Source organism: Pelophylax lessonae, assembly GCF_965119305.1.
Source record: "Pelophylax lessonae genome assembly, chromosome: 2".
In the NCBI taxonomy this organism is placed as follows: domain Eukaryota; kingdom Metazoa; phylum Chordata; class Amphibia; order Anura; family Ranidae; genus Pelophylax; species Pelophylax lessonae.
In genome coordinates, this window is record NC_138769.1 from 145,699,321 (window position 1) to 145,723,654 (window position 24,334).

General features: G+C 45.4%; 1 protein-coding gene across 1 annotated transcript in view; it reads left to right on the forward strand.

Moving 5' to 3' along the window:
* The window catches only part of METTL16 (methyltransferase 16, RNA N6-adenosine), a 197,993-nt gene that overhangs the window by 84,339 nt on the left and 89,320 nt on the right, over positions 1 to 24,334 (forward strand). Inside the window, exon 5 of the mRNA XM_082247010.1 lies at positions 15,392 to 15,507. Coding sequence (XP_082103136.1) covers positions 15,392 to 15,507 — 116 coding nt within the window. The remainder of the gene's footprint in view (positions 1 to 15,391; positions 15,508 to 24,334) is intronic.

Here is a 24,334-nt window from a genome sequence, read left to right on the forward strand (position 1 = left end):
AGTGTCGGTGCTACCTCTTCCTCCTTGTGCGGCAGGCTTTTTGGCGCTCTCCAGCTCTGGGGTGGTGAGTCTCTGGTGGTATACGATCCTTCCTCTGCAGTATACAGTGCCGCGGGTGTGCTGATACTTGTGGTGCTCCGAGCGGTGTGCTGAAGTTTTTTTTAAAAAAAAATAAAGAAAAAAATGTTTTTTTTCTTTTGTGCACAGTGCAGCTCAGATTTACCCATGGAACCCCTGGAGCGTGTATCACCACCTGACCCACTCCTTGAAGCAGTGGGACCCTCTGGGTCTCGGTCTGCCCTGCAGTCACTTGTGTCAAAGGTTGATATGGCCCTGCAAAGGCCGCCTAGCAAGAAGCGTCCCCGCCTTCACCTCTATGCTCTGCCTCCTCCGAGTCTGAGGTGGATTTGGCCACCGTGGACGCGAGTCAGCCCACTGGGTCTGCATTCACGCACCCTGAGTGCTCTAACTGAATCCTCCTCCTCTGCAGCTGCGCATGAAAAAGCGCTGGTGGAGGCATTGATTGTGTCAGTGCGGGAAAATTTTAAGTTGGAGGACTTCCAAGGTGACTAAGGTGTTCCCCTTTCCTGCCTATTTTGACGATATTGTCACTAGTCAGTGGGGTTCCCCAAAACTCATGGATGAAATACCTAAGCGTTTTCGCTAGCTGATATCCCTTTGAGGAGTCTCTCCAGAAGATACTAATGATTCCACCGTCGGTGGACTCTCAGGGTTTCCAGGCTATATAGGCCACACTTTTGCCGGTGGAGGATTCTTCATCCTTTAAGGATCTTGTGGACAAGAGAGCTAAAGCTCTGGTCCGTTACCTTTTCACCATGCCAGGTACAATTTTGAGGCTGGTGTTTGCTATCACTTTGGTATCCCAGACCTTAACAGAATGGGCAAAAATTTTACGCCAGGATCTGGTAGGGGGTCAACACCCTCCAGAGCTGGTGGAGCTGGCGGATTAGTTGATCCAGGGTCTACCGTACATTTGTGATGCATCTTTGGATGCGGCCCATTTGGCTGGCAGAGTATCTGATGGTGGTGATCCTTCACCACATGATTTGGTTGAAGTACTGGTCAGCCGACCAGCCTTCTAAAAAGGTGCTTACTGATCTACCTTTTGTAGGTGACCGTTTGTTCAGGGCCTCTATGGAGGAGATCATTAAGGGCCTTATGGGAGGTAAGAGTACATTACTTCCGCAGGTTGCCAAGAGCAAGGAACCCTGTCGTAAATGTGGTCCTTTTTTTCTTGGCTCACAAGCAGCCCTTTCGTCCGTCTGGATTGCAGGAAAAGGGTTCGAGATCCACCCGTAACTTCGCGGGAGGCTCCAAGAGACCCTGGAATGGCAAGTCAAAAGCGGGCACTACTAGTTCCGCAGACGAGTCTTCCTCAGCCTGAAAGGGCGCCCTCACCTGCATCTAAGGTGGGGGGCCGTCTTCTTTTCTTTCTGGACCCGTGGACCCTGCTTATTCAGGACAAATGTGTCCACAAATTGATTTGGTTCGGTTACAAGATTGAGTTTCGGTGCTTGCAAGGTTCTTTCCTTCCCACTTACACCTGTCTCACGATCGGCTGCAGGGCCTCTACAGGGCACTGCAGGACCTGTTAGCACAACGAGTCATTGTGCCGGTTCCAGAGTCTGAACATTTTCCAGGTTTTTATTCAAATCTGTTTACTATCTCCAGGAAGGAAGGCAAGGTCCGCCCGATCTTGGACCCCAAGGCTCTGAACCACTTTACTTGGGTTCAGAAATTTCTGGTGGAGTCCATTCGCACGGTACTGGCATTCCTTCATTAAGGGGATCTTTTGCCCTCTATCAATATCAAGGACCCTTACCTTCATATATCATATGTCGGGCACTAGCGTTTTTCTTGCCGTGGGCGAGGAGCAATATCAAATTGTGGCGTTACCCTTTGGTCTCGCTTCAGCTCCTCGGGTGTTCACAAAAGTGTTGGCCTTTCTCCAGCAGAACGGGATCGCGGTACTAGGCTACCTAGACGATCTGCTTCTGCATGCAGAGTCTTCATAAGCTCTAGAAGTCGATTTGGATATTACTGTGCAAACTCTACAAGAGTTCGGATGGACACTGAATTTTCAGAAATCGGCTTTGACTTCGTCCACCAAACTGGAATACTTAGGCCTTACGCTGGATTTAGCCTTGGCCCAGGTGTTTCTTCCACAGGCGAAACTACTGAAGTTGCAGGATGCGATTCGGCTCCTGTTGTCCAACCATCAAGTGCTGGGTCTGATGGTCTCCAACTTCATGGCTGTTACGTTTGCTCAGTTCCATACCAGACCTCTGCAAAGAGAGATTTTTGCCAAATGGAACAAGGATCCTCAATCGCTGGACAATCTGATCCTGTTGAGCCGGGTTATGAAAGGGTCTCTGATATGGTGGCATTGCTCTCCGGTGCTTCGCCTGGGGAAGTCCTTTCTTCCCCTGTATTGGACAATGATTTCCACTGATGCCAATCTGTCTGGGTGGGGAGGTGTCTTGGGAGTATACTCGGCTCAAGGTGTTTGGACTAGAGAGGAGTCCAGTCTGTCGATCAGCATCCTGGAAATTCAGGTGATCAGGTTCCATCCGGATGTGTTTCATCAACTGTGTCTCCGGTAGGGGACTCCCAATGTGGACCTGTTGGCCTCCCGTCTCAACAGGAAGGTGCAGAGGTTCGTGTCAAGGTCTCGGGATCCTCTGGCCGACCCACAGACGCCCTGGTAGCCCCCTGGGGTCAGTATTGTCTGATTTACACTTTTTCTCCAATACAACTTCTGTCGAGACTGCTAAGCAGAATCGAGGTGCAAGGGATTCCAGTCATTCTGGTGGTGCCAGACTGGTCTCACCAGTCTTGGCACGCAGGCCTGGTAACGCTGGTAGCAGAAGTTCCTTGGAAACTTCCTCTGTCTGAAGATCTTCTGTCTCAGGGACCAATCTTTCATCCTGCTTTACAGTCGCTGGCTTTAACGGCCTGGCTATTGAAAGCCAGGTGCTGAAGGACAGAGGGCTGTCTGAGACAGTGATTCCTTCACTGTTAAGCTAGGAAATCTACTTCTAGAAAGGTTTCCATCAAATTTGGAATGCATACATTACTTGGTGTGAGTCTCGGGGGGGGGGGGGGTTTCTCCCCGTTTTCTCTTTCTGTGCCTCGCCTGTTGGAGTTTCTTCAACTAGATGTAGATCAACGTTTGGCTCTGGGCAACTTCAAGGGCTGGATTTCTGCCTTGGCCATATTTTTCCAAAGGCCCTTGGCAGGGAAGTCCTTGGCTCACACTTTTGTGCAGGAGGTTAGCCATCTGGCTTCTCCGGTGCGATCCCCGGTACCTCTGTGGGATCTTAATTTGGTACTGTCGGAACTTCAAAGCCTCCTTTTGAAAATATTTGTGAACTTCCTCTGCTCACTCTGTCGCAGAAGGCAGCCTTTTGGTCGCTATTACTTCTGCGCTTTGGGTGTTAGAGTTGGCCTGCGTTGTCCTGTCAGTCATCTTACCTGGTGGTTCACAGGGACAAAGGGGTGTTTAAGACCCTGTCAGGTGTTCCTTCCTAAGGTTGTCGCAGGGTTTAATTTGAATGAAGATATTGTGTTGCCGTCTTTATGTCCTAAGCCGAAACACCCTAAAGAAATTGCTCTACACTCCCTGGATGTAGTTTGGGAAATTAGGGTGTACCTGGCGGCGGCTGAGTCGTTTCGGAAATCCAATTCTTTGTTTGTTCTTACAGATGGACCTTGTAAAGTGGCAGGCCGCATCTGCTGCGACTATTTCCAGATGGATCAGGCAGATGGTGGTGCAGGCCTTTTCCATTAAGGGTCAGGTTCCTCCTTTCCCTGTCAAGGCACATTCTGCGAGGGAGCTTGGAGCCTCCTGGTCGTTGTACACACATTCACAAAGTTTTATATAATGGATGTACTTGCATCTTTGAATGCTGCGTTTGGCCTCTTGAGGGTGTATTTTTTTTCCTGGTGGTGAGCTCCAGTTGTTCCTGGTTGAGCTCCTCTTTTTTACCCGGTTTGCTATGTTTAGCCCTCGTTGTGAATTATATGTATTGCTGTGTTTTTCCTCATATTGACACTGGTTTGGGACATCCCAAGGGTCTAAGAAGACATGGAGCTGTATCTGTCAGTGAACGAAAGAGTAAACTGGATTTTTGTCTTACCGTTAAATCCCTTTCTCTGAGGTTCACTGACGGACACAGCACTTGCCCCTCTGTTGGGTTGAGTTATGTATTCTTCTGACACTCCTTGTTACAAACTGAAGTCCTATAGAAGGAAATGATGGTATACCCCCTGGGACTGCCTCAGGGGCATAGACAAAATTGTTTTCACCTGGTCTTACACCTGAAGAGAGAGCAGAAGAGAAAAGGATTTTACAATAAGACAAAATCCAGTTTTTCCAGCTACTGCTTGGTCACATCACTCCAGCGCATGTGCATGGAAGTCTCGGCCACGGCGCACAGCTCTAAAAGAAATTGCATGGTTATACCGTTCCTTCAGAGCCCATATGCTGGTAACATCACCGACTGCTGCTTGCAAGAATATCTCCTAAACGGTGAATGTTTAAGAGAGCTATTCCTTTTACCTACAGGTAAGCTTTATTATACCTGTTGGGATTGATTTGCTGGTAGAAAAAAAAATCCTTAAGGCTCCTAACTGCTGCTAAAAAATGCTATTATGAGTGTTTTTCATCCAGCGTTTTTCTGGCATTTTTTAAAAACATTTTTAGCTTCTAGAATGCATGGAGCCTTAGAGAGTCTATGTATGAAATATGTCTGGATGACGACTGAAGATGTCAGTGAATTAATAAAATAAGTGAAAGCCGAATCGCACACGTCTGCTTGTATAGTCAAACAGGGCACTTTGCCTGGGTTGCAGATAACCTATTGATAACTGTGGCTGGGTCAGCTATTGTAACATCTGTCATGATTGATGTGTGCTATTAAAATGCACAAGAAATTTAGGATTACCAGGCTTTTTATGATATACATGGGTGGGTAAAAACTAATTTTCCCTGATGGCTCCATGTTGGCACAGCTGGGTATAGCAACCCCCCCTCATGCTTCCAGGACCTAACTCATAAATTTGAGCCTACCTGAACCCTCTGCTTTTCTCTTTGTTCTTCCGATGTATAGGACCTAGGTGTGTTCCTCTACCTGGCTGTTCTAAAGGGGTGTCTCTCTGGCCATGCGTGTGGGTTTAGGCTGAACACGGTCCCTGGTGTACCGGCTAAATTACCCAAAATTCAGGGAGCCCTGCTGCTGGTCTTCGGGGCACATTTCATCATGGCTAACAGCCTTGTCTGGGGTCTGCTGGGTCAATGTGAAGTGGGCAGCGGTGTCTGCAGAGTCTCCCCTAGGCACGTGCGCCTTCGCAGTGCTAGTGTTTACAGTCGTATGGTGAGCTAAATTTTAAAATGCTTTTGTATCAATTTTAGGGGCTCCCATTAAAGTCAATGGGGCTAAAAACATGCAGTTCTGCCCCACTAAAGCTCATGACAAGTCACACAACATTTAGGTATGAATAGGCCTATTGAGAATAATGGGATTCTTCATCTTGGTGGTTGACGTGCTTCGAATATCAAGCTACGAATACTCAGGCGTGAATGGGGAATTAGTCTGTTGGGTCAGTCCCACAAGAAACTGTGGTGGGTCCAGCTGATAGGTTGATATTTGGCTACCCATTTTTCTTAGGGAGACATTTGCCTATCTATAACTGATTTACAAAACACAAATTGATTGTATTGTCATGAAATGCACACCTGCAGCAGCTAGCTAACCGGGGCGTAAACTCTCGTGCGATGTGTGTGTGTGTGTGTGTATATGTATGTGTGTGTATATATATATATATATATATATATATATATATATATATATATATATATATATATATATATATATATATATATATATACACAGTATCTCACAAAAGTGAGTACACCCCTCACATTTTTGTAAATATTGTACTATATCTTTTCATGTGACAACACTGAAGAAATGACACTTTGTTACAATGTAAAGTAGTGAGTGTGCAGCTTGTATAACAGTGTAAATTTACTGTCCCCTCAAAATCAACACACAGCCATTATTGCCTAAACCACTGGCAACAAAAGTGAGTGCACCCCTAAGTTAAAATCGGGGAGGGGAAATAGCTAATTGGGCCCAATTTGGTCATGTTCACTTAGGGGTGTACTCACTTTTGTTGCCAGCGGTTTAGGCATTAATGGCCGTGTGGTGAGTTATTTTGAGGGGACCGCAAATTTACACTGTTACACAAGCTGTGCACTCATACACTCACTACTTTACATTGTCGCAAAGTGTCATTTCTTCAGTGTCGTCGCATGAAAAAATGGAATAAAATATTTGAAAAATGTGAGGGGTGTACTCGCTTCTGTGAGATATTGTATATTAAAGGTGTATGTGAATAAATGACATATTAAAGGTGTATGTGAATAAATGACAATGTAAAAACCAATACCTAAAATAAACAACCAGTAGGGACTGCTGCAAAAACGTTAACGCTTATCCTCAGCTGTTAAAATGTGCAAATAATGGGTATTAGTTGTGCTCTGCCCTAAAGTGCTAAATAGAATATAATATCTTGGTTAGTGCAAAATCACATAAAAATAAATGATAATCATCATAATTAAAGTGCAAGTAACCTCCGCTTACGCCCAAATATGGGCAAAAAATGGACGTAAGCGGAGGTTACTGGAAGTGATGTACTAGCTTACAAGCAGGATGCTCGGTAGCAGCCGCCGGATGCTTTTTAGCTAAAATGTGAGTTTTTTGCTGCAATTGTTCAATACATTTTTATATATACTGCACTATGAGTACCTTTTGTACTTCTATCCTGCAACATATGGTGGGAAGTGGCTTGAGTGACCCCTTAGAGTTCCAGCCAGCAACAGGGCTAATATAGCATTGGAGATAAAAGGACAGAGGACACCTAGTGGTGAACAAGCTACATGGCTTCTCCAAGGGTGATTTGATACTACAGGCTTATTCCAAGTATTGAGGTGAGAGGCTAGAGAGCACAGTGGTGGCATGTAGATGAAGAAGAGCACCACATAGGAAAAACCTACATGCGTGAAGGGATACACCTGAATGTTCATTTAGGTTAGGTTCATTTACCGTATTTTCTGGCGTTTAAGACATAGGTTTTGGGCTATACTCGCCGTATAAGACTACCTCCTTTCCGAAGCAAGGCAACACCATTGAAAAACATCAGATTTCTCATAGATCTCTAAGGTACCCCAAGTACTGTAATACATGTAATCTCTCATAATATCTCCAAGGTACCCTAAGTATAAGTATTACCGGTAGATGTAATCTCAAGACGCTGAGCCAATCACGGAGAGCGATGTATTCGATTATTTAATGCAAAACCTGCTCGGATTGGCGGAGTCAGAGAGGCGGGCTGATGTTACTCCGCCAATGCGAGCAGGCTTTGCATTCAATACTACGGTTCATACGGTATTCCGGTACAGGATTCCCACACAGCCAGCGTCTTGAGAGATTACATCTACCGGTAATACTTCTAGTTAGGGTACCTTGGAGATATTATACTCGGCGTATAAGACGACTCCCCATTTTTGGAGGATTTTTTGGAGGTTCAAAAGTAGTCTTATACGCCAGAAAATACAGTAGGTCTGCAACACTTTTTTTGTCTATTAATAAGATTTACACTTCGATTATATTTTTCATATGAGTTTGTTATACCTGTGATTGCACAACTGCACGGTGCACTTTGCAGATGTTTTTTGCACTTTAGTTATTATGATAATTATCATTTATTTTTATGTGATTTTGCACTAATCAAGATATTATATTCTATTTAGCACCTTAAGGGCAGTGCAACACTAATACCCAATTTTAGCTTACCAGGGCATTGTCCTTGACTTGGGGTATGAGGGAACGAGGGGGAACCTATTTTGAGCATTGGGAGAGAAATACCTCCTCCTCCCCTCTGGCCGGCTGGGCTGTCTCCTTTGCTCCAGGGCAGTCTTGATGCACAGGCCAACTTGGGCACTGCCTATGTGGGTTCGAACTGTAGTGCAGTGTAGGGCATAGAGAGGAGAGCCGGCGGGGATTGGAGCTGTACAACTCCAGCTCCAGCACATGTAGCAGAGGTAAGATCATGCCCCGATCTAGGGGGTTATTGGGGAGGATTGGGCTCCCCCCTTCCAAGCCCTCCACCACCCCTGATGCTTGCCGGCAGTCTTCCATCCCTGCATGGCACTAAGAGCTCCTCCTCCCCATTCCATTCCCCTACAGCTAATATGCATAGTGTATAGCTAGCTACTGCAACTCCGCTCCTACCATGGAATGTTACAGGTTGGAACTGCAACCAGTAGCAAGCTATGCACTGTGCACATTGTAGCTGTAAGGAAATTGGATTTCAGCTCCAGTGTGTGCTGTGTGGGGAGCAGGAGCTCTGTCAGTTTTCAGGCTGTGTATAATGCAGGGATGGGAAACAGAGCTCTGCCAGCAGTGACTCCTGTACTGTGCCCTCTTACCCCCTTGCACTGTGCCCTCCTACCCCCCTGCACTGTGCCCTCCTGACCCCCTGTACTGTGCCCTCCCTATTTTTCATCCTCCTGCCCTCCACCAGTTGTCACCTCTGCCCCCATGTCTCCCAATGTCCCCCCTCCCATCCCCATCCCCCCCCGTGATCAAACGGCAGTTGATTGTAGATCTTGCAGGGAAAAACCAGAAAAAAAAATCTATCTAAAAGAAAAAAATAAATGGCCAGGACCAAAGATCCCAGCAAGGAACTAGGTCCTTACTCCTGCCTAGGCATAAAAAACTGAGTATCTATGGCAGAGGTCAGCTCCTGCACAGGTTTCACACTTGATTACTGCACAGATCTGGAAGAAATACACAAAGCCTACCAACAAGTATAAATACACGTGACTCTTGTATTAGGACAAGATTATCACTTTGCCACAGTCCATTTTAAATGAGCCTTGGCCAAAAGAAACCGCCTGCGCTTCTGGATCGTGTTTAGATTTGGCTTCTTTTTTGGCCTATAGAGTTTTAGCTGGCAACGGCGAATGGCACGGTGGATTGTGTTCACCGACAATGTTTTCTGGAAGTATTCCTGAGCCCATTTTGTGATTCCCATTACAGTAGCATTCCTGTATGTGATGCATTGCCGTCTAAGGGCCCGAAGATCACGGGCATCCAATATGGTTTTTCGGCCTTGACCCTTATGCACAGAGATTGTTCCAGATTCTCTGAATCTTTGGATGATATTATTCACTGTAGATGATAACTTCAAACTCTTTGCAATTTTTCTCTGAGAAACTCCTTTCTGATATTGCTCCACTATTTTTAGCCGCAGCATTGGGGGAATTGGTGATCCTCTGCCCATCTTGACTTCTGAGAGACACTGCCACTCTGAGAGGCTCTTTTTATACCCAATCATGTTGCCAATTGACAGAATAAGCTGTTCCTTATATGTACATTTAACTTTTCCGGCCTCCTATTGCTACCTGTCCCAACTTTTTTGGAATGTGTAGCTCTCATGAAATTTAAAATGAGCCAATATTTGGCATGACATTTCAAAATGTCTCACTTTCAACATTTGATATGTTATCTATATTATATTGTGAAAAAAATATAAGTTTATCAGATTTGTAAATTAGATCATTCCTTTTTTACTCATAATTTGTACAGTGTCCCAACTTTTTGGGAATTGGGTTTGTACTAATATACCAGTAAAAAAATGTAACCAAAATTCCTTTTAAAGTAAATATTTATTTGACTATGAGTAAAATCATTATTAGTTTTTTAAAAAACAGTACAGATAATGTGTGATTCCCTTTCAGGGACAAACCATCTTGCAAATATATTATTCTTTTTAAACAAGTGGTAATTTCTAGCTATTGAGAGAGCTTTCGCATCCTACTTGTACAGCAAATGCAGAGGTTGCTGCTCCAAGCTGGAAAAATCTATTTCTCTGATCTTCATTGACGGTGACAACACCCACCCCTCTGTGGAGTTGTAATTCTTCGGACACAGGACACAAAACTATCTTTTACTACTACCTAGTACCTATAGCAGAAAGGGGGAGTATACCCCCCGGGACTGCTCATAGGCGTAGTCATTCTTTTTTTCTGCCTAGTGTCCTACTCCTGTAGGGGGCAGAATAACTCAATGATTAAGAAGATCAGGAGCTGTGTCAGTCAATAAACAGCATAAATCAATTTTTAATCATACTTACCAGGGTGGATGCAGCATCACTCCGATGTTGAATCTGTCCCTTGCCAGCTCTAACACTGAGAACCAATCAATCAGACACCAATGATCGCTCTGTTCTCACAGCTCTCTGCCCCCTGCGCTCACAGGAGTGCTGGGCTGTGGAGGGGGCAGGAGCGGCTGGCTCAGGCTCTCAGCAGCCCATATGGTCGTGATCTTGCCTGAACCTGGACTGGCCCTCTAACATCAGCCAATGGGCTGCTGTCTGCTGAAAACGGGTCTCAGGAGTGCAGAACGAACTGCACTCCTATGATCCACAGGAGAAGTACAGCCAAACGAGCTTTGGCTGTACTTCTACTTTTAAGACTGCTTCCCAGCTACTACAGACTATGTGAGCTTGTCCAACAATGGACAAATCCAAATGACTAAAGAAGATAAGGGTGACCAGCGCTATGGAGTAAGAAATCCTGAACAACTGGAAAGGTGTAAGCTGCCAACAACCGAACCCACAAGGGGTTAAAGAGTGAAATAAATAAAAGGAGGTTGCAACCGCGCTACCTTTAAAGTGATAAGTGCTATATAAGTGCCAGCTTTAAATAAAGTGCTAGCAAATTAAAATTGTACCATGACACGTTGGGTCCAAAGTAAAGTGCACTAGTGACTTCTGAAGTGACAAGGAAAACTAATTGTTTATCCTGGACCCAAGAGGTGCAATCTGATAAAGTGCAAGTGTTGTGCTGTATATATACTCAAATAAATATAAAACAGTGAATTCCAAAGGGAGCAATTTATTATTGAAAACTGTTTTTAGCTTCAGTAAATTATATTGAATACACAAATAAACAAGCGGATATAAATAATATCTGTGCAATAATATCCGTGCTGTGTGTGGCGTATTTTGTTGCCACTTAGTGAAGAGTGAACGAAAATAAATTGAGATAAGTTAAAATATAAAATGGGGTTGCAATTCCTTTATGTGTCCACTAGATGTCACCCCTGATATACGACCTGTAATGCTGTAGGTGGTTATTTCCGGGGTTCTCCAGCGAATGGACGTAGCTTTGAATCCCTCAAATAGAAGAAAAGGGCCCTATGATGTGGTATACAATCTGTAGCGTGGAACAAAGAGAGCAAAAAACTCATGTTTAGGCTGTCTAAGATCAGCGGCGACGGCCGGGAAGCTTCCGCGTTCCACGGCCCAGGCTCCGAAACCGGAAGTGACGTAATGACGTTGCGACTCCGCCCAAAAATGATTAAAATGACTAAAGCCTCTGGGAATGACTAAAGCCTCTGGGAAATGCATGAAAAAAAATCAATTAAAAGTATTTCTGTCATTTCCGTTTTAACCGGATGCCGACCTCCGCAAGTACATATACTGCGGCGGTCAGCCCCGGCCAGGCAAAGTGACGTACCGGTATGTCCCTAGCCTGGGAGCCAATAGCGGGTGAGTGCACGCCGCCGGAAGCGCGCCTCGGCTCGTTCACGGACACCTCCGTGCGTGTGACCGGCAGACTCGATGTCCGCCAGTCACTTGCGATCGTCCGCTGTGAAGGGAGAAAGGCAGGCGGCTGATGTAAACAAAGCCGCCTGTCATTCTCCCCTGTGTAAAAGTACTGATCTAACGGTCCTGCTATGTAGGACCGTTGATCTGTGCTGTTACACACACACAGCCACATCCCTGCACAGTAAGAAGCACGCCCCTAGGGACACACATAGTCACTGCATCTCTAATAAAGTTAACCCTGCCCCTGCCAGTGTCATTTTTACAGTAACATTGCATATGTATAGCACTGATTACTGTAGTAATGTCACTGGTACCCCCAAAAGTGTCAAAAATGTCAGTCAAGGGTCCGATCTGTCCACCGCAATGTCGCAGTCCCGCAAAAAAAATCGCAGATCGCCGCCATTATTTAAAAAAAAAAAAAAACACCAAAAATGACAGAAATCTTTCCCTTAGTTAGTAAACGCAATAACTTTTGCGCAAACCAATCAAAATACGCTTATTGTGATTTTTTTTTTACCAAACATAGGTAGCAGTAAACAAATTGGCCAAAAATTTAAAAAAAATTGGATTTTTACATTTTTTGGGGGGAATTTCGTATAACAAAATGTGAAAAATATTGTTATTTTTGCAAAATTGTCGCTCTTTTTTTGATTATAGTGCATGATCAAAAAATCGCACAGGTGATCAAATACCACCAAAAGAAAGCTCTAAAAAAGGACGTCAAATTCGTTTAGGTACAGTGTCGCACGACCGCGCAATTGTCTGTTAAAGTCACGCAGTGCCGAATCGCAAAATACCCCCTGGTCAGAAAGGGGGGTAAAATCTTCCGGGGCTTAAGTGGTTAAACAAAACAAAATACAGTACATAACGTGTGTAAGGTTATTAGCACTTTTTCCCAGCTAATTTTGTCCTTACTTTATGTAAAATATAAAATAAAACCTAAGCCATGCAAGAATGTGTATATATAAAAAATAACCCATATTGGTAAAGCAATCAGATATCGACATTCCGGAATTGGCTATATAACAGAGCCGGCTGCTCTTTTAACTAAACAGCTGTGCTTGCCAGTATTATCTGAATCTATATCTGAGCCAGTAGCAGTAAAACCCAGTGTGGAAATTAGGTAAAGTAGTGGCCTATTTTCTATTCCATAACCCATAAAATATCTGACCATCACTTGTGAAAATCACACAGTAGGCACAAAGACAGATGTGTTAATTGAACTCCTTTAGATATAAAAGAAAAAAAAAAAAAGTAAATTTTCCTCTAAAAATGTTCAGTCTATTTTCACGTTTCTTCTAGCCAGTAAGATGACAACATGGGTCTTTTTTTTTTTTTTTCTTCCGGTGGCATTGAAGGGCAGTTCTAACTGCTGCACTAAATGACAGTCCAAAAGAATAAAAAAAAAAAAAGGAAAAAATTAGCAAATAAAAAATGCTCACACAGACATTAGGATTGGGCTGATCAGATTTTCAGGAGTAAAGTGAGGCAGATATGGACACACATCTGTCCTTTGATAGGACTGGCTCTTTGCCATCACATAACAGCCATCACATGGGAGTTCAGAGATGACAAAGCAGAAGGGACCACACATAAGGTTAAACTGTGCTCTATTAACAGAAAGGAAATCAAATTTGTCATTGTTCATTTAAGTACGTATCAACCTGAAACAGCTCCCTGCCCCAAAGCTCCATCAGATGGAGTCCCTGGTGACGCTCCACAAAACGGTTCTATTCTTCTCTTCTTTGAGTTTACATGTATAATTAATGCTTCTACTGTTATTATAGAGCTCTGATGGAGTAAATGGATGTCAGCTCAGTGTCCTGCTTTTTGTCTTTTTACAATTTTTGTCATCTTTCCTTTCCTTTTTTCTGATAAAAATACAGTAGACTGTGCTTTTCTTTGTTTTTGACAGAACACTAAAATACAAAATACAGTGCAAACGGCACTGAAAAAGTAAAGCAGTATTAGAACAGAACAGAAGTTGGGTTGTTTTAGCCAGGATAAAGTCACATAGTAGGAGTCTTAAGAAGAGAAAAATAAGCGGAACTACTCATTGATTTAACAGTTTCCCAAAACGGGTTACATCCAAGGCAGTCTGTAATCAATATCAGAAGTGCTTATGCTCTCACCTGAAATGTTAAGTGAGTGGTGCCATAACTGATCATGTGTGCAGCACCATGGCAAACCGAGGCTAAAATGGCAGCTTCCTTGGCTGTAAAGGAGAGGAGGGTTTAGTTCTTCTTTAACTTGTATGACAAAAAGAACTTTGAATTACATTGTAATTTAATGAAAAGAATGGTGATAAGTGTTTTAGCATGCAATATGTACAGGAGAGTCATAAAAAAGTCTGTCAGACAACAGTATGTTTAAGTGAGCAGTGTGGTTGTTATGATGGTGGGCAGTATGTGCAGGAAAATAGTGTGCAAGGTATGATGGTGATTTGTATGTGTGGGAGAGCAGTATGGAGGGTATGACAGCTTGCAGTAGGGGAGTCACGATTCTATGACGAAGAGTGGGCAGTATCTGCAGCAGGAAAGGTGTGATGAGTCTGACAGATGGCTAATGAGGAGTGCAGAGGGAATGGCACAGTTGGTAGTATGTGCAGGAGAGGAATGTGGTGGGCATGACAATGGGCAGTATGTGCAAGTGAGGAGAGTGAAGGGTATGACAAACAATGTGCAGGAGAGGAGAGTGAAGGGTATGACAGTGGGCTGTATATGCAAGAGAAGAATGTGGAAGGTGTGATGGTGGTTAGCATGTGCAGGAGAGTGTGCAGGGTATGGCAAACAGTAGGCAGTAAATGCATGGAAGAATTGTGGAAGCTATGTCAGCGGACGCTATGTACGAGAACAGTTTTGTCGGATAATGTAATTAGGATATGATTGAGGTGGAGGCTAAATTGGCAAGAAAGGGGAGCATAGTGATTGGGTTAGGGTGAGGGTGTTTCTGATGGGAGGGGTGGCTAGGGAAACATTGTAACATGTGCCTTTTAAGAATGCTGCTGTACAGGTAGCACTAAAGTGCATTGACTGCATTAAAGCGTTAGTTAACCCAAAACTTCATATATCTAATATGTGCCTGCAGAAAATGTTTCAGGGCTTGCTGTCCTCCTCACCTCCCTAAATACTTACCCAAGTTCTCAATCGATCCAGCGCTGCATGGCTGGATCTTTTCTTTCCTCTCTTCCTCTTTACACAGGGATTTAGGCAGCAGGGGAAGCCATTGGCTCCTGCTGCTGTCAATTTAATGCTGTAAGGAGGAAAAGGGGGCAGGGCCAAGCCACACTGTGTTTGTCTATGGAGTGCGGCTTAATAGAAACAAACAGCTTGAGAGCAAGCATGCATGTGTGCCCCCATAGCAAGGCAATTGATACAGGGGTACACAGAAAAGAGGATGAGCAAAGATTGCCAGCCAGGGAACCCAGAAGAGTTGGTTTGGGGGCGCTCAGTGCAATACTATTGCATAGGGCAGATGAGTGTAACATGTTTATTATTTTAATTAAAAAAGAAATTAATTACCTCACTTTCACAATCCCACTCTCAATCTGAGCAGTGGTTTTAGTAAATAGACTGTGGTGGTGGCGTTTAATCAAAATGGCAGAGATTCTGTCACTTTTGATTCTATAACCTTCATCTTCCTTGCAATACATATTTATTAATAATGTTTTTTAAATCTTTTTTTGTAGTGGTTAAAGTCCCCCAGAAAACCCTTCTAATGGATGCGCTAAAAGAAGAATCGGGTATCCTGTATGATTTTTGTATGTGCAATCCTCCGTTTTTTGCCAACCAGATGGAAGCTCAGGTATGATAATCTCCAGTTATTGTGTAATGTCTATTTTGTCTGTCTACCCATTTGTCTTTTTTTTTTTTCTATTCATCAGTAATCCGCTGAATATTAGTCATCCCTGGTATTATTCTTATGTGTCCTTAATGTAGAATTATAGAATGCCCTTTATGGCTGGAATTTTAGTAAAAAACATCGGAACTAAAGCCAACGCGTTTCAGAGAAACACCTTCTACAGGGGGTAAAACGGGTATGCCATGTCTTAATCACAAAAATAGTACCAACACAATGTCATATTACATAGTCCATAGTCTAACAACATATAAATAGTAGTTGAATACAAATGTTTGCAAAAGTTGGGCTGCAAATACACTGCCTGTCCACCACAGACCACATCCTAAGGGTGGACAAACATCCACCTATCACATAACAGAGAGCCCACAGGGATCCCCACAAATCACAAGGATGGATTACAAAAGTGTTTGGAATGAGAGAAAGGGAGTAAAACAAAATATCCTGTGAACTATCATGTTTCCTATTATAATGAAGTCTAATGTGATTGTAGTGTAAATAAAATCTTTAGGTTGGCAGTAATTGGTAAATATGTCAGCATGTGCACTGGATGTATTAGCACACTTCACATGAAAATACATTCTTTAAATGTATACCTGAAGCAGGTGGCCCTTTTCCTGAAAAACTGGAGATTCATTGTGTGGTTTCTAGTTATTTTAGTACATCTAAATGGAGAATTGATGTAATGTGCTACACTGACTATTCCTTACTTTAAAAATGGGACATGGGTGTGATGGATCGCTAACATCCTTGTGCATTCGCATCAAGGATGGGTCTAGCTCTTATTTCTTAGACACTAACTCTGGGACACATCTAGAGCAGTAAGTGGAAGTTAAAATTAAAACTTTATTCATAGCTTGATAAAAAAAATATTGTTCTTTAGCAAGGAACAAACATTCTACATTAATAATTATGCTACCAAAATTAGTGTGTGCTAAAAATAGCCTCCAGCGTTGCTCCAGTTTCTTCTTGCCGGAGGCCACCATTTTGCTGAAGCCCAGAGCCCCAGCAGTAAATCATAAAGTGGAACTAAAACCATTCATTTTATGGTCTCTAACTTACTGGAATGCCGGTATTGCTAACTGTGTGAAACGAAGGGTTAATGCTGCGCTATAGTGATATGTAAGGTGCCTCCAAAAGTGCTGCTGTGCGGGAAATCAAAAGGATTTTATAAATGTTAATGCAAAACAAACAGCGCAGATTTGGTGTAGTAGACAATAAAGTGCTCAACGTGACTGAATATATATAAGTATAAATAATGACATATATCAAACTCTATAATACAATTAAGACACCCCGTGAAGTGAATAAATACGTAGAGTTCATAAATAATGTTGGTAATAAATAATTAATTAATAATGACAGTCCAAAAAAATATATCAGTCCAACTTATTAAGTGCTTCAGCAGGTAGCCAGTGAAGGTTGCTGAAGGGTAAAGTGCTCAGGTGCTGGAAATCAGGTGCAATAGCATGCTGCAATGGTGTGGTGACAGGGTGACTATATCCTCTCCCCTAGGTTCTTCCACTTACCGGACTGAGTGGACCCCCAGACCTTATAGTTTAAGGGTCACTCAAGCAGAGTCCGGCATACAATCCGGGTAATGATCTTTAAATCCTGGCTGCGACCACTAAATGTCTCCTATTGGCTCCCGGCAGGTTTTGACCATAAGGAAAGGAGAAACCCAAATAGCGTAATATTGCTACAATAAGTATTAAAACATCCAAGAAAAAAACTCACATTTAATATGATAAGTACAGGCGGTGAATGTCATGAATCGGTAGATCTCTGGGATTATGGTGTGCAGCGGGCTCCCTTGGCTCCGGCGTGCGTTCCACCGCTACCGGAAATGACGTCACGAAAGGCCTGGAACCGGAAATTGCGTTGACCCGGAAATTGCTAACTGTCACATTTTCTTGTGTCCTCAACCAAATTGTCAAACCATCAAATGGCTGGTGTCATAACTGATCACAAGTGCAGCACCTTGGCAGATGCAGATCAAACAGAAGCATCTTCATTGGCTGTAAAGGATAGGAGGGTTTCATTCCGCTTTAAGGCTGTTAGCAGATCAGCTTCTGCAAACTTGGCAGTGCCTAAAATGGAGAGCAACTGAAGCATGTGCAGAGCAAGGTGCTGAAACAGTGTAGTGCTAGATTTTAAACAGTATAGACCCTTATTTTTTTAAATTCAAAATGGTAATTTTATTACAAATTGGTCATAGTAGAAACACATAAAAGTATACAATATGCAATAAGTTGGTGAACAGAGAAAATTCTGACGATTATTCAAAAGTGTAAAGTGACATAGGGTGCAATAACCCAAGTATACCATAAACAGTAGAAGAGACATATGTTAGAACCAAAAAAATATCAAAGCAGAAATTTACACACCATGAATACATTGGAAATTCCATACCAGCCTTAGTGTGAGATATGAAGCTCAACATGAAGAGTCATAGTTAAGCACACGTCTCCGGGCCTGCAACCATCTATCCCAAATCTTGTTGAACTTGGAAGGGCAGCCTCTGTGTGTTTATATAATAATCTGTGGTAGGGTAAGATGTTGTTTATCTCCCGAAGTCAGACATTCAGTTCAGGAGGACGATCTTGCAGCCATTGTCTAGCAATATGTTTCCTGGCTATAAATAACATTTCATGTAAGAATAGCTTAGTGAATCTATCCAGATCTACATCCAGGAAGATCCCCAAAAGGCATGGCTTGGGGAGTAGTGTTAGGGGGGACCCCATGTTGTCATGGAGGAACGTCACGACTTGTTTCCACTAGCCCTGAATCTTCGAGCAGTGCCAAATTACGTGGAAAAAGGTACCTTGGTCTTATTTACACATGGGGCAGAGAGTAAATTGGTTGCTTTTGTATTTTGCAAGCATGGGAGATGTAAGATAGGAGCGGTGGAGGATGTACAGTTGAGCGAGACGGTCTGATAACCTCGGGGAGACTGGTTTTACAAGCGTCTAGGGCTTCACTCCACTCCTAATCCTCCAAACCACCAACATCAGTCTCCCAACGTGTCTTGAGAGCATAAGCATTTAAGGAGGAGGAGGGAAGGTGCAGCGCGGCATATAATATGGAAATTAAGCTTTCTCTTACGTCCTCTGACAGACACAGCTCTCAATGCCTCTTCACTAATGGTTTATGCGCCATCTACTGGAGTAGACTAGGCAGTGAAAAGTTTTCACTCGACACGCCTATAGGGGCTGTCCCTTACAACATAACCCCAGACACACACTGTGCTCTCAAATCAGTGTCTTGCTGCCTAGTTTAGGAGTAGGACCTAGGTTCCCTGCTGGGACTTCCGTCTCAGTTTTTATTTTCTTTTGAGTATGTTTATGTTTATTTCTCTTTACTCACTATCGCTAGCTAGTGTCAGGGGGATTCTCCTGGTGAACTACAAGCGACAGCCGGGCTGGGGTTTCACACTGGATAATCTAGATCCTTATGGTCTCCCAGCCTGGCCAACGAGCGTGAGCAGGTTGTGGTCCACCCAGGCCTAGCCACGACAGAGCCCCGGTGGATGGGGACGAGCCTGCGAGCGGATGCTTCGCCGGGACGCATTGACCTTGAACGCCCTGAGTCACAGTGGTCCCCTTTTTGGCTGGAAGCAAGCTGTTTCAGAGTGGAGCCCCCCCGATCCATGGTATGGTGAGTGATGCAATGTCCCCCGTGTCCCTGAGCCAGACCTTTGGGGGGTGATGTGGGCCCACTCCTGGGGATAACAGGGCTACGTTGTCTCTGAAAGATCCCCCCTCCCGCTGGGGGCTATATAGAGGCGTCTGACGCCTGGGGGGGGGGGGGTATTGAGGATGTTACCTTTTTCTGGGGGGTCCTTTTAGGGGGATTCCCGCGGTGGCCTCATTCCTGGGTTTTCTGAGCACTGGGTGCCGTTTTCGCCCACCATTTTGGGTGTGGGCATAGGCCGCTGTGTGTAAGGGCATAGGAAGAGAGGAAAGCGCCTCTGAATGTGGTAAACGTTTTAATGTGGCAATAAAAACATAGTAACTCACGCAGTGTTCAGGCGGTGTCCGGCAGGTCTGGGGAGACTGAAGAGAGCCCGCTCTGTCGTCTTCCGGGTGGACGAGTGGGGATGCTGTGCGGCGGCCGGCGGCGTCTGACATCATGGACAGGAAGAAGGGCAGGAAGGAGCCCAGCTTTCCATTCCTGCCCTTCTTCCTGTCCGTGACGTCAGACGCCGCCGCACAGCGTCCCCGCTCGTCCACCCGGAAAAGACGACAGAGCGGGCTCTCTTCAGTCTCCCCGGACCTGCCGGACTTTGCCTGAACACTGCGGACCGCTATACCACCTTCCCGGAGCCTGACATCTCCATATGCTAATTCCCTAACCTCCATGTGAGTTACTATGTTTTTATTGCCACATTAAAACGTTTACCACACTCAGAGGCACTCTCCTCTCTTCCTATTTCCATACACAGAATCGACTTCACTCCACTGGACAGCTTGCCCTGAGTGTTTCTCCATCCATCCCTGGAACCATCATGGACCCTCCCCTTCCCTATTGGACTTCAGGATAGTCCTTTAATGCCTTCCTTTTCCAGGGACTTGCACATGGACTTTTAATCCCCTTCCTTGTACACTTTGGGGATTTATTGTGTCTTGTTTATATACTCTGACACTAACCTACACCCGCAGCAGTAATCTTCACTGCACTACCCCTGAGCGCCAACACCCCTTAACTCTGCTGTGTGTGTAAGGGCAGCAGCCAATTTCCCTCAGCCTCATGAGTGCTTTGGCGTCGTTTTCGGCCGCCATTTTAAGTGTGGGCACAAGCCGCACTGTGTATGGGCAGCGGCCATTTTCCCTTTGCTTCCTATGCTTTCTATTGGCACCATTTTGGTGTAGCCTGAGACTACACAGTTGGGTTCAGCCTCTAGTGATGTTTTTGTCACTTCCTCCCAGAAGTTTCTCTTGCTGAAGACTGCTTCTCAGGGTGCTAGTACAGTAAGGGGTGTTAGTCCTTTGGGCATTCCTCGGGCACACTTTGCTTCTGCCAGGGCACATATAATCTTAAAGGGGACACTGGATTTAGCGCGGTATAGCGATGTGGACTGCGATCGCGATTTAAAGGGCCAGTGTACAAATTTTTTACTTTTCTTGCAAATGGAGTCCCGAGGTAAAAATTCGCTCTCTGGTTTTATTTGTGCGTCCGGGCCATCCGGATCGCCATCCCTCCTGTCTCTGTCTGCAGCCCTAGAAACTCTGGCGTCAAAGGTGTATCTTGTAATAACACAAGTAACTACCCAAAAACGGCCGATTCCTTCTCAGTCTTCTGATTCAGAGCCTGCTGTGGTTGCCATGGACAATCCCATTCCTGAGGGATCCCTGTCCTCCCAGTCGGATGGTGAGGAGGATGAAAGGGGGATGAGGAAATAGAGGGATATAACCTCAGAAAGGTTGCATAAAAGGAGGCTCAACTCTGGTTATAATTTAGAAAATTGAAAAAATCTTTATTGGTGAATAAAAGTGAATTACAATACAAAATTATGAATCATGGACCATGCATATGGCAGATGATTCAGACCAATGAGGACCCGGACAGACAACCAATTAACACAGACAACATAAAAACACAGACACACACGCTGCCCTAGAAACTCTGGCGTCAAAGGTGTATCTTGTAATAACCCAAGTAACTACCCAAAAACGGCCGATTCCTTCTCAGTCTTCTGATTCAGAGCCTGCTGTGGTTGCCATGGACAATCCCATCCCTGAGGGATCCCTGTCCTCCCAGTCAGATGGTGAGGAGGATGAGTCCTCCTCAAATGCAGCGCAGGAACGCGCTCTGGTGAAAGAACTAATTCGTTCAGTAAGGGAAACATTGCAACTAGAGGATGAGCCCACACAGTCAGGAAAGCAGGTCGTTTTTCGGCTCCCGCAAAGCCCAGAGGTCAGGTCAGGTTTTTCCTTGTCCCGAGGATTTTCACTATACAGTAAACCTCCCTCCATTCCGGGGGTTACGTTCCGGGCCCAGCCGCGAAAAGTGAAATTCCGCGAAATAGAAAAACCCTATTAAAATGCATTGTAGGCATGTTTTTTTTACTGTCACTGTACATGTAAAAGCATTTTAAGGTCTTTAAACACACTTTTAAAACAATAGAAACTCATTTAAACACATAAAAGATACTAAGGGACATAGCAAGAGCTATGGAAAACACAAAAATATTTCATTTTTAATGATTTATATAGTAAAATAACATTACATAAAAAAACGTGAATTACCGGGACCGCAAAAACTGAACCGCGATGGAGCGGGGGATTACTGTATCGTGAATGAGCAATGGCGGCGCATCAAGTATGTGCTGGTGGTGCCCAATCGCTTTCAGCGCCGTTCCCCCTTTGCAGACTCAGTCTCTAATCGTTGGACAGTGTCACCTAAGGTCGATCACACTGTCTCCCGGGTTGAATAAATCTACTGTGGTTCCTGTTGAAGACTCCCCGGTGTTTAAAGACCCGGTGGACAGGCGAATGGAATCCCTTTCCTGCCAACTGCACTTGTTGGCGGGCTCGATCCTAAAACCTGTGTTCGCGTCCGTCCTGGTTTCTCAGACTGTTACGGAATGGGACAAGGTGCTTGGGTGTAACTTGAATGCTGAGTCAGTTCCTCCGACTCTGATTGAGCTTACGGATCAGATGGCCTAGGCCATAGTGTACCTGTGTGATACGGCCCTGGACATGGCTCCCCTGGCTGCCATTGTCTGCGGTGGGGATTGCCATACACCGCATGGTGTGGCTAAAGAGCTGGTCGGCAGACCAGGCTTCTAAGAAGGCCTTAACTGATCTCCCCTTTTTGGGTGAGCGCCTGGTGAGTCCTTGGTTGAGTTAATCAAGGGCCTAACGGGGGGGGGGTAAGAGTACTTTTCTCCCCCAATCCTTAAAAGGTAAGGCACCTCGCAGTAAGCGGGGCCTTCCTTCACGGCTCACAGGCGGCCTTTTTGTCCCTGAGGGGCGCAAGGGAAAGGTAATCCGTTCAGAGCCTCCTGAGGGAACAAGGAGGCTTGGTCGGGTAAGCCCGAGACTAGCCAGTCCAGGTCGGCGGACGAATCCTCCTCGGCAAGAAGGGATGCCCTCACCCGATTCGGGGGTGGGGGGACGTCTGCGTTGCTTTCCAGAACCCTGGCCGTCTCTGGTTCTGGACACACGTGTTCACAAACTGATTCGTACAGGGTATGAGACCGAATTTTGGTCTCGCCAAGCAGACGGGTTCTTTCCCCCATGTCTCCATCTATTTCCGGATCAATTGAAGGATCCCGGGGAGGCGGTACAGGACCTCCTTGCACAGGGAGTGATTGTGCAGGACAGAAACCCAGGGTCTTCACCAAGGTTTTGGCCGTGGGGCTGGCTTTGCTATGCAAAACGGGGATTATGATCCGATCCTTGGTTATCTGGACAATCTACTGTTAAGGGCAAGCTCTCATGTCACCCCGTCGAGCAATCTGGCGTTCACGGTCCAAACGCTTCAGGAGTTCGGTTGGACCATCGACTTTCAGAAGTTTGCGCTGCTGACTCCGTCTGTGCGTCTGCGCTACCTGGGCATGATCCTGGTCTCCTCTCAGGCCTCTCAGGGTCTTTCTCCCAGAGGACATACTTCAGACCTTGCAGGGCGAGATCAGGTTGCTGATGGACATGGATCTCTCCTCCCTGCGGACGTGTATGGGGTCCTTGGGGCTGATGGTGTCGACCTTCGGGCGGTTCCATTCACTCTATTTGACACAAGGCCTCTACAGATAGATTCTTGTCAAGTAGGCCACAGACCCACAGTCTTTGGACAGGATGATTTGTCTCAGCCGTCAAACGTGGTCAGAGCTCTCCTGGTGGCTTCTGTCGCCCGCTCTGAGCCAGGGTAGGCCTTTTTTTCTGCTGTTGTGGAAAGTGGTTGCCATGGATGCCAGCCTGTCGGGCTGGGTTGGAGAACTGGACATCCTTTGTGTCCGGGGAACGTGGTCGACGGAGGAATCGTCCTTACCGCTGACTGTCCCAGAGCTCAGGGCGATCAAATACTGCCTGCTCCATTGGACACTTCGGCTGCAAGACCTTCCGGTTCGGGTTCCATCTTACAATGCCACGGCTGTTGCCTAATAAATCAGGGGGGTGCCAAGGGTGCCCGGGGCATCCAGGGAAGTGGCCGGGATCCTGAATTGGGCTGAGGCACATGTTCCGGCTCTCTCCGCTGTTCACATTCCAGGTGTGGAAAATTTGGCAGGCGGATTACCCGCGGCGTCAGGTTCTGGATCAGGGGGCATCTAGAAGTTTTTGTTGCCTTCTGTGTGCCTGATGGGGGACTCCGGAGGTGGATCTATTCACGTTGGTAGTGCCTTGGAACCACTGTCGGATGTTTTCTGCCTTTCCTCCGGTACAGCTCTTGTCCAGGGTCCTCCGCAGGTTGGCGTGGAACAAGGTCAGTTTTTCCTGGTGGCCCCAGTCTGGCCTCGCAGGTCTTGGTACGCAGACCTGGTAAAGATGTTCGTCGAGCCTCCCTGGCGGCTACCTCTGACAGGGAATCTGCTGTCTCTAGGGCCAAGCTTCCATCCTACTTTACGTTCGCTGGCTTGTAATGGCTTGGCTGTTGAAGGCCAGACGTTGAGAGACAGAGGTCTCTCTGTATCGGTGATTCCTACATTGTTGAGGGCTAGGAAGGCTATCACCGTACTTGGTAGATATTGTTTTTTACCTTCGCTCTGTGCTACACCCATGCATCCCAAGGAATTTGCCTTATTCGCTGTCTGTTGTTCGGACAATCGGGGTCT